This window comes from Aythya ferina, assembly GCF_964211825.1.
Source record: "Aythya ferina genome assembly, chromosome: 8".
NCBI lineage: Eukaryota > Metazoa > Chordata > Aves > Anseriformes > Anatidae > Aythya > Aythya ferina.
The window spans coordinates 33,642,881-33,654,447 of NC_140304.1; the positions used below are offsets into that span (position 1 = coordinate 33,642,881).

The 11,567-nt window shown below is 36.4% G+C and overlaps 1 protein-coding gene across 1 annotated transcript in view; it reads left to right on the top strand.

Annotated features, from left to right (window-relative positions):
• Window positions 1–568: 568 nt before the first annotated feature.
• Window positions 569–11,567, top strand: part of MSH4 (mutS homolog 4) — a 41,242-nt gene continuing 30,243 nt past the window's right edge. Inside the window, exons 1-5 of the mRNA XM_084528553.1 lie at window positions 569–920; window positions 3,138–3,299; window positions 6,502–6,665; window positions 10,148–10,255; window positions 11,384–11,499. Of these exons, the coding sequence (XP_084384679.1) occupies window positions 647–920; window positions 3,138–3,299; window positions 6,502–6,665; window positions 10,148–10,255; window positions 11,384–11,499 (824 nt within the window). The 5' untranslated portion in view covers window positions 569–646. The remainder of the gene's footprint in view (window positions 921–3,137; window positions 3,300–6,501; window positions 6,666–10,147; window positions 10,256–11,383; window positions 11,500–11,567) is intronic.

The window sequence follows — 11,567 nt, forward strand, 5'->3', positions numbered from 1 at the left end:
AATTTCTGATGCTTGAATTTTTCAAGCTGTGGCTGACAGATGCTGAGAGCACTCACCTGTCTGGGGCAGTGCTTTTCAGGTGTAAGCAGAGGAGCAGCCACTGCTTGCAGTCACTGTAGGATACGTAGATATAACCAACTTTTATTTATATTTTTTGGTTTTAGTTTGGATCTTTTGATATCTGAACTCCGAAGGGGCGCTATTTTTGAAATTCCTGCTAAAATGGTCTCAAAATGTATAGTCTGGTGAAGAAAGACAGAGGGAGAAACAATGCTTAAATGCTCTACTGCTGTTGTAAAAAGTGTAGCAACTTTCCTCCGTTTCCTCCCCCCCCCATGCCTTTGCCATCCTTTTATTGGCTGTATTTGTGTATGTTTAATGAAAGCTGTTGTATGGCTGCAACTAAACTTAAAACTGACGCTTTCTCTTGAACGGAGGAGCCCCGTGTCTGGCACGCGCCGAGGATCATCCACGCCCCGCCGTCGCCCTGGCGCAAGCGGCCTCGGGGGGTTGGGGGATGTACGCATGCGCAGGTGGGCCGCCTTTGACGCCAGCCTTTGACGCCATTTTGGGAGAGTGTGGTGGCCGCGGGTTGGTCTTCGGCACGGAGCCTCCTCCCACGGTGCCCGATCCAGGCGGCGCGGCGATGTCGAGAGGAGGCAGCGAGACGAACGCGTATGGGCGGGCCGTCGTCTCGGCCGCCTCAGGGTCCTATACGGGCCGCTGCTCTTCCACGTCAGGGCTGGGCGGACGAGTGGAAGAGCCGCCCCGCTATACTCTGGGCCTGCTGCAGACGCCGCGGAGCGCGGCGGACAGCACCGGCGACTTGTCCAGCGGCGGGGCGAGGCCGGGTAGCTCCAGCGGCGCGGGCCTTGCTGCCAGTAGTAGCAGGGTGAAGCTGCCGGTTCCCGGGAGAGGAGGTGGGGTGCGGTGCGGTGTAGCTATCTTTAGCCGGGTCTTTATCCCTATTCCGTTTTCTTTTGCGTCTTCTGTTTGCCCTCTTGAGTCGAGCTTCGGAAGATCCTGTACGATCGGTAGGTAAGAAGGTGTAGCACTGTCACTTCATCTTAGCCAACCTCTTCTGTGTTGAGCTGTCAGAAGAACAGAGGTGTTCGTCACTCTTCTTTAAATAGACGTTATTTTTTGCCTAACTTTTTGGATATAGCTCCTGAGGTCTTTTCTGGGCCAATTTAAGTGGCTTGAATGTCACCACAGTGGTTGCTTTTACTAGAGGCCTGCCTGAACCAGGTTCAGTTGGTTACAGTGTTTTTTTTGGGTTTCTTTTTTTTTTTTTTTTGGCCTAGTCTTTGGAATTGGTAGAAGTGCTGTTATCCTTCATGTGCATTAAGAATGTTGTGGTCCTACAATATTATGCTGGTGTTTGTTTTCCTTTAGATAAAGCTGCGTTTACATCATTTTGCTGCCTCTCTCTAGGGACAACACCCCTGAACAGCTGCTGCATACCGTACATATATGCATCAAACATTTCATAAGACTTGATCCTACTAGCAGAGTCGCTGTCATGGCAGGCTGGAAAAAGTGTCTTTTTCCTTCAGTAGAACTACTCAAAAAGAACGGGGCATTTACTGAAATGCATTTTGAAGTACATATATCTCTGTTACCTGTAAATAGGGATGAAGGGTAGCACATGGGTTTTTAGTAATCGGTACATGATGGGTGGTGAATCCAAAACAAATAAACAAAAAAACACACACAAAAAAACAAAAACAAAAAAACCTTGTGATGCTAATTTGAGTAGAGCGTAACTTATTTATTGAATATATTTTTTTAAATATTTGTGGGTGGTTTGGATCCTCTGGTCTTTAGAACTACCTTTTTCACCACATTATGCTAGGTTCAGTATATTCAACATCAGTAGCTCTTCTGCTGACCGTCTGAGTGAAGTTCTGCCAAGATCTGAGCGTGTGATAATTTTAAAAATCATCTGTATGCATTGTGATGCAGATTTGTCTACTTTTTAAAAAATAAAATTACAGTTTGATTTAATGCTGTCTGCTTTCAGGTGTATCACAGTGACAGCTTTGTAAGATTTCTTACAAATAAATATGGTAATGTAAATATTTTTATACCAATCATGATAAAATATCACATAGTTTATGGTTCATTTAACAAAAATCGGTAAGTACTTTGTCTTTTAAATCAATTTTAATGTAATAGAACAGAAACATTTGGGTTTGTATGCCTCTTAATACCTGGAATTTCTAAGTGGAAAAACTCTTACTTTATATATAAATATATGTATATAAATATATATAAAGTAAGATAAATATATATATTAAATCTTAAGTAGAAATTGTGTGTGTTAGATTACCAATGTAATGTTGTATTTACTCATCTCAAAAGAACTGGAGATAAGTAAGATACCTTTACTAATTTACTGAAATTAAGGAGTGATTTGAGAAAAAGATATATTGTAGGATTTTAAAAAATATAGGTCAATCTTAAGATACATCTGTAGAAGAAACCAGACAACAAATAACGTATAACCTAGGTTACTATATGAGTTCTGAGGGTTGAACTCCATGAATTCGAAGGGAGATAAATTCAAAGGGAGGAAATTTTGAGCTTGGTTATTTATTTTCTTTTACTGTCCTCTCTTAAAAGGAATATTTAGCTTTTTTTTAAAAAAAATAATATTATTTTGACCTTTTTGAACATTGGAATTTTCGTAAATGCAACTGTGTAGTTTCAAATACAGATTTTAAAACTGATGGGCAAATATGAGATAGTGTTGAATATTACAGCATTCTTTCATAAATCTAGAACTCAATTTGAAATTATGCATTGTAAAATGACTTATAGTTTCAGTTCAGCAATGTAAACAAGGATTTTTGTTGCTACTGCAACAAAGTCATTGTGGAAAATAATTGCGTCAATACCAGCTGGTTTCAAAATAAATTAATTTTTATTTAATTGCATACTTCTACTACTGTATAGAACTTTTATAGAAAGATATTCATGTGTATTATTTGGTTATCTTCTAGTAAGAAAAACGAAGTTTTCTAAAGTGTACATGTATTCTGAATAAAAAATGACACAAATCTTCTTTTAATTTAACTGATAGGCAATGTAATGTGTCTGATCTCAAAAGGTTTTTTTTTTTTCTTTCCCCTCAGAATCTTACCTTGGTGACAGAAGTTCTTGTGCAGAAAATGGTAGCATGTTGAATTTCACAAGTTCTTCTGCGCAAGGCCTGAATAGCACACGTATAGGAAAATTACCCCTTTCTGCTAGTAGATCTGTTTGCAGAAGCCGTACCCCTCATATGGGATATTCAGGTAAAACTGACAGTTCTTAAAGGAAGTAGTTCAACGTGCATCTCTAACATTTCATTAAACACGCTTTATTTTTGTGTGATTATAGTGAGATACGTGAAGATTTTTAAAACACAAAACATAATGTTTCTTGTATTACAGAAAGTGCAAAATACTATTTTAGATAATTAAGATGTCTTGGCATTGCAAACTCCTGTCACGTAGTTTGCATTCATGTTTAAGTTTCCAATGTAGTTAAAATCAAGATTTTTTTTCAAGCTGTACAACATTCAGTTAGTCTTGTGGACGTGTTGGTTTCTGTTGTGACTGAACTAAAGAGTGTTTTTTTTCCAGGGTTCTTTTTAGGCTTGTAATGCATTGTACAAGATACCATGAAGTAATTCTTGAGTTTCTTCATGCAAGTTTTGTGCATTTTAAGTGGACATCTCCAACAGTATAGAACATTAGATCTTTAAAAGAACACTTTACACAATAGTTCATTGGGTGGATGTTTTGCAATGCTTACGAACAGTCATCTTACAGGGTAATGGTGCCTTGTGTCATGATGTATTTATCTCGTAGTGCTGAAGTAATTGTATTCAAAGTTAGTCCTTTCAGTCTAAGCTTTGTCAGTTCAATTACTAATGATTATTGATGGCTATTTAATGGTAACTCTGAAAACTAGTTAAAAAAAAAGACTGTTTTTTTTTAAAGAGTGATTTTTCAAACATCCATCTATTCCTGTAAGATTACAAATTGGGTCTTCACTCACAACTGAATTGAATTACTTTATTGCACAACTGAAGTAACGTGAAGTTTGTCATTTCCTTCAGCTGTTGTGAATCCATTTTTTTTTTTTTTGGTGACTACTTCAGGAATTGGAGACCAGAGTGACTATGACTTTGAAACCCATAGAGCAGATTTCTCTTTCATCTTTATGCGGCTTAACAATTAAACAAAACTGTATCTTCAGTCTCATTTTACTGTGCAAGCGTGCGTGCGTATATGTTTGCATGTGTGTGTCTATACAATTGTTTATATTTGCTGTGTTGTATGTGAAACTCTTGACCAATCTTTCATTAATCTGTATTGGAGAAAGTGTATCTAAAATAGCACATTATGAAGAACATTGGTCACTGCATTTTTTTTTTTAAGTGTCACAAGCTAACCATCTTCCAAATAAAATTTTTGTAATTACCGTACTTAATTTAGAAACTATCATCATCATCACCTTCAGTTGCCATTAAAAGAAGAGTAATAACTGTGATGGGGGAAGTCACGGATTGTCCTGGGTAGGACATTCAGAATAACAATTACGTTTTTGGTAGGCCTCAGGTGAAACTTTGCAAGAATGCTGTTGCTGACATCTTGTGGTTTACAGAACATAGGTAGAGTAAATGAAGGATGAAGACTCAGCTGTGTGTAGCATAAAAGATTTTTAATTTTATTACTAATGCTCCGGTGACAGCTAGTTGCAGATCAGCCTTTTAATTGTCAGTTTCTAGATAAACTCTGATTCTGCTTGCTTTTTGAGATTCCATGTAGGATTAGTTTTGGTTGTTGGGGTACAAAGTGGGTACACCTAGAAGAAAATGACAGGTTTGGTATATTATGCCTTCTGAGCAGGACCATTCTGTTCTGAGAATACTTATATTCCATTGGTTTTTGAGAGCTAATTCTGTGAAGAACAGAGGAAGGTAATGGTGGAAAAGAATGTAAATGATTACCATGAAACAGATACAGATTATTAGTGTTTCAGATCAATCAATATGTATATGGTATCAAAATCCAAGACTGTTTAGGTGTTTTTATATAATTCCTTGTATATGCAAGTATCTTTCTTATTTTGCATATGTTAGACTTAGTAGTTAATTAATAATTGCATCTCTTCTGAACATTTAAATGAATTCATGAGGAATTAGTATGTAAATAATCTGTTCAACTCAGCTGTGGTAAGGTTTAGTTTGTCACCTATCTGAAAGTTAAGAAGCTTGAGATGATGAAGCATCTGCTTTTTATGGAGTGGTAATTATTTCAGTATTGATCAGCAAGTTACACTTTAGCATTTAAAAATTTTTTCAGTTTCTTATTAACTGCTTTGGTGAAATGAATAATTGTTCTTTGCATCTGGTCTTAAAAGAATTTCACGTTAAAAAAGAGGTATAGCTACCTTATCTCTACAGCATTTTCTAATATGAACAGCATAGTCTCACAGTGGTTGAAAATATTGGAACAAAATGTTAGTAGCTTCTCCAGTCAGATTTGAAAGGATGTAAAACCACTTTGCAAATGGGGAACAAAATTAGTGGAGATGCTAAGAGAAGTACTTGTATTTTTGGTCTTTCATAGATTAAAAGAAATGCAGTATACCAGAGAAAAAGGGCATAACCCCTGATAGTTAAATCTCTTACTTAGGGAGTGCTGTAACTTAGCACTTAACAGCAGTGCTTCTCAGTTAATGGAGCTTAATGTGGTACTGGGAGACTCACTTACTATTAGCTAAGACATATTGTTGCACAAAGGGAAATCAGGGATTAAGTGGTAGCATCAGCTCATTTTGCCTGACTATTTACCTCCCAATCCTTACTGCAGATAACACCTCATCTCTGAAACTAACTGCCTCACTTTTTGGGCTTTAGGCACAGAAATATTAGTGCTAGAAGATAAGAGTTGCATTAGTGTTTTTAATCAGTGCTATTTAAAGTTCAGTACAGTATGAGGAGTTGTGGGAGCAGTGAGATGAAAGAATGTGTTGAAATAAGCAACAGGACAAGAGGAAGTGGCCTCACGTTGCGCCAGGGGAGGTTTAGGTTGGCTATTAAGAAAATTTTCTTAACTGAAAGGGTTGTGTGACATTGAAGCAAGCTGCCCAGTGAAGTAGTTGTCACTATCCCTGGAGGTGTTCAAAAGATGTGTAGATACTATGTGGTGCTTAAGGACGTGGTTTAGTGGTAGACTTGACAGTGCTAGGTTAATGGTTGGATTTGATGTTAGAGGTCTTTTCCAAGCTAAATGATTCTATGATTCTGGGAAGTTTGGCTTCAGTCGACTATACTTCATTAAACCGTAGTTGATCACAAATTAGCTTCACAACCTTGTTTCAGTGTTCCAGTTCAGTCACAGCTTGCTCAAGCTTGGAATGTTGAAATATGATTCTATATATATATAGAATATAAAGAAGTATAAAGAAGTCGGTTATAACTGAATATATGCAACTGTTTTACAGTTACATCCTCATCTGCAGTCTCTGCTCATACCACTGCATCAGTTATTGTAGCTGTAGTGGAAGGAAGAGGCCTTGCCAGAGGTGAAGTAGGAATGGCCAGTATTGACTTAAAAAATCCTGAGGTGATATTATCACAATTTGCAGACAATACAATTTATGCCAAGGTATTGTTGCATACTTAATTTTTGTATATCTTACAAGCTGACTACTGTGGATTGCTTGCTTAAAAAAGCTTATGAACGATCAGAAATGAAACATGTAGTCTTTAGAATACATTTCTCAAAAGGGAAAGTAACAAGTTTTAGAAAATTTGCAATATTTAACATGTCTCAAGGGCTACTGTTTTCTTTAATATGCCTCAGATTTTAGATCAGGAGAGAACCTTTTCCAAAGGAAAAAAAAATCCTTCCATAAAGAGTAGTGTGTTCAAACTGTGTGAGAGTGAGTTGCCTTTTGTTGAAGAGCATCAGGTAATTCATGGTAATAGAACTTGCAAGTATATTTTTCATTAGGCAGAATATCTCTGAAAGCAGAACTGCACAAGTGTGACAGGTGTTTTTGGGTTGACCATAGGATTGTCTTTGTATGGTTGCATGAATTTTCCTTCTCAGTTGGTTCCAAATTCAACATGCTCAGTTTATAAGCAAGTGTTCTGTCTACCAGGACTACATACTCTATATTCATTTAGAAAGTGATTTCTGACTTATACAACACCAATATTAATAAAGCCACTTCCTTAAAAGTTTTGGTGTAGTTTTAAATGCTAGAAAACTATGTAGCTAGTAGTGTATAATATTCAGACTAATAAAAACTAAAACATATTAGTAGCATAAGTAGGTATGGCTCAGAATATAAACTGAAATCTATTTACTAAAATGTATTATAACAAGTCAGGCTTTTTTTGACCGTTAGTCTTTTAAATGTTATTCTGGTCTTAATACACATAATTACGTATTGAATCTGGCAGTTGTATAAGTACCTCCTTTATACATGGTACTAAAATTCAAAGTGACATGCAGCTTGAAAATATAAGTGCATGAGAAAGATTTAGATATTCAGATGATAATGCAGCAACTTAAATAACAATTCACTGGAGAATTTGAAATTGAAAATCTCTAATTGAAGAGCTACTTGCTTGGACCTAGAAAAAGTCATATGTAATTGTGATAATCATAGAATCCCAGAACTTCCTGAGCTGGAATGTACCCACAAAGATCATCCTGGCTCCATACAGGAACACCCAAAAACCAGACCTCGTGTCTGAGAGTGTTGTCCAACCACTTGAACTCTGGCAGGCTCATTGCTGTGACTGCTTCCCAGGGGAGCCTGTTCTAGCATCCAGTCACCCTCTAGGTGCAGAACATTTTCCTAACACCCACCCAGAACCACCTCTGTCACAGCTCCATGCCATTCCCTTGGCTCCTGTCGCTGTCCCCAGAGCACAGAGATCATCTCATGCCCCTCTGTTCCCCTTCTGAGTAGCTGTAGGCTGCCACGAGGCCTCCCCTCAGTCTCTTTTTCTCCAGGCTGAACAAACCAAGGTACCTCAGCCAGTCATACATCTTGTCCTCCAGACCCTTCACCATCTTCATAGCCCTCCTTTGGATGTTCTCTAATAGTTTTATGTCCTTCTTGTATTGAGGAACCCAAAGCTGCACACAGTACTTGAGGTGAAGCCACACCAGCGCAGAGTAGAACAGGACAAGAATTCTCCTCAACCAGCTAGCGATGCGTGCTTGATGCAGCCCAGGATACACTTTGTCCTTTTGGCTGCCATGGCATCCTGTTGGCTCATACTTACCTGACCATCAACCAGAACCCCCGGATCCCTTTTAATGGCGCTGCTCTCCAGCCTCTCATTCCCCAGAGAATGATAAAGACTACAGTTCTATAAGGAAGCTAGATTATCTGTATGGGAATTGTTTACTACTTTTAAAAAGTTGTTTTCATAAAGATGACAGTTATTTCTAAGAGTAAAAGGCTTTCTTTGTAGTGAGCTGTAGCTGTGTTTATAGTTTGAAGTCTCTCATGTTCCACTATGAGGGTTAAGAACTGTATAGTGTCCAGAATTTTAGCTGCACAAACACGCGGTCTCCCTCTGTTTCTCTCTCTGTGCCCAAGTTTACTTTTGGTTTTGTCTTGAATTCAGTGATAAAATTTTAATTATTTCTCTTAAGCCTTTCATATGCTGTTTTACATTCTGCTTATGTGATTCTCTTCAGTGTTACTTGAACTTGTAATTTGATAAGACAAGTTTACTTCTTTTGTAACGCCTTGCCAGCCTACGGCCAGGTTGTTCAGTGTTTTCCTCCCTTACAGTTCCAAAAGAGTCCATTTTTATTTTTCACGTATATTCTTAGTTTTCCATTTGGATTATTGAGTTCTCTATTTTCTGGACATCTCTGATACTGTATTGGCTGTCCTGACCAACATATATGAGAGCTACTAGTGTTCTGCTACTTTCTCCAGAATGTATTATGTGGCCTTTATTATCTTTTTTTTTTTTTCATTATCTATTTTTTTTTTTAATTATTATCTGTTTTTTATTATCTGCTTATTATCTTAATCTCTGAGACCTTTAAAAAACAGTATCTACTGATCAGTTGTTTTCTTACAATGTTACAATCTGTGCTTTGCTAGTGATTGATTTTAAGCTTTTTGTATTTTCTTTTTCATGCACCCTTCTGTTTTTGAATGCTCTGTAAATTAATTCAATAAAGTTCTCTGGTATTCTTGAAGCCTCTCAAGGTTTGCTTTAACTTAGATGTTTCTGAAAAAAAAATCCTGATGATTATCAAAAAGGATGGACAGTGACAACTCACTCTTCTACCCCCAATATCCTTTGATTTATTTTATGTAATTTTTATGCTTGTTCACCTTTCCATTGTTATGTGTCCCCTCTTTCATATCTTAATTTTGAAGCATGTAAAATACAGGCTTTTTTTTCCCCACATTTCTCCCTTGACAGTTTGTGGGTAATTATATAAATGAATCTGACAGACATGCTTAATGATGTTTTTTCTTTATTTATTTGCTAACAAATAGAAGAGCATGTAGTATACTTTAAATCCCTACAGCAGGTATGTATCACAAATTAAAATGAAATTTTATTTAAATACGGGCATTTTGAGCTATATTGAAAGAGAAAAAAAAGCAAGACTGAGAGAAAGTATACGAGGAGGTTAGAGCAAAGCTGAAAACAAGTCTTAATCAAAAGATTAATGTTCAGACCCATTGCATTTCTTTGACTTCCAGAGCTCCTTTAACTTTTTATCTGTAAAGGCAGAAAGCCAACAGCTGTTGAAAATAAGGTCCTTTTCCCATCAGAGCCATGGAACAGAGTTTTGGATATTTATCTCTTGCTTCGAACACAAGTATATTTTTGTGTTCAAATAACAGGGGAGAGAGAACCTCTAATTTTTTTAAATATAGTTTTATGTATATTTTTGTATATCTACAAATACAGATATATTTAGCTTATTAATGTAGAAGTTAGTAGAAAGTTAAGTAATTACTTACAAGCCTGGAACTGCAATTTTAAAATATAAAAATTCTATAGTACTTTATTGCTGATATGTTAAAGTGTAGAACTGTTTCAGATTATATATGGATTTTTATTGAACTATTTGGATTTTTTCTTTTTCAGGTTATTACTAAACTCAAGATTTTAACACCACTGGAAATAATAATGCCAAACACTGCTTGTGATGCAGGGAACACAAAATTGTTTGGTTTGATAACAGAACATTTCAAGGTAGCTGGTAAATTTTATTCCATGTTTTAGAACTCTTGTTAATCTCTTTTATATGATTGTTGAGTTCAGTCTTCCACAACTTCTGAAGCCGTAAATGCAGTCATATATTGCATGTTTTCTATGATTTCTGACCTTTTTTATTTTATTTTTTTTTTTTACCATGGTAAAGAATTACCCAAACGCAGCTCCAGCACTGCTTGTTCTAATCATGAGAATTACAGAGATTATTACTTATTAAAGCAGTATTACTGATTAAAGCAGAAAATTTTGAAGTTGCATCATTGAAGTAATTTTAACAATACCAAACCTAGGAAGGATTCAGAGATGAAAAAATCAAGTATTTTCCTTTCCTTCTATTTTGTTATTCTTTACTTGATAAATAGATGGGCAAATACATCACTGAATAGGAGGAAGAGTACTCACAGGGTGAGATGAATTAGTATATGTATTTTATGAGTATTAAAACCTCAGAACTGTAAAAGCTTTATTGTGTTTCTACTTGACTTATTTCCATGTCTACACTGTTGATGGTTTCCTCACGTAAGACCTGCTTACTGACTTCCCTCCTCTTTTTCTTGTGTAAATCATTCACAAGTTACACACGTGCATTTATATTAGCCTGTACATTTTTATTTCCTTTTAACCAGTGAAGGCTTGATAACGATCCCTTGAGCTTAGACCTTAGAAAGCGAAAACTACAATTTCATTGTCAGCATCAATGCAAGTATTAAAATAATTCTTCCGTAGAAGTCATTAATTCAATCCAAGGTTAAACTCAGAAGTTTGAGTAGCTAGTTCTTGAGAGGAAAAGTTGTATCCAAGAGAAACCCTCTTAATTTTTTTCAGAATCTGGTGTATGAGCCTTTTTAACTGTACTAAATAAAAGAGAAAGATAGATGACCGACAATAGTGTGACTTGCATAGGGAATATGTAAGCAGACATGACAAGACTTTTGTGACTTGCCTTCTGCTAATAAACTGCACTGAATACTTCTGTAAAGACAGATTGCTGAAATCAGTTGATATATTTTCATGGAAACACATGTCTCTAGACAAATAGAGAAGCCTATCTGATGAAATATTCACTTTAGCTTTTCAAACTCCCCCCCCCCCCCCCCATCTTTACAGAATGTGACTTTCACAACTGTCCAAAGAAAATACTTCAATGAAACAAAGGGATTGGAATATATAGAACAGTTGTGTGCATCTGAATTCAGCACCATTTTCATGGAGGTTCAATCAAAGTATGTATAGATAAGGAAAAAACACACTGTGTCCAGATAAGTTTTTAACAGCTTCTTACAAATCTGTA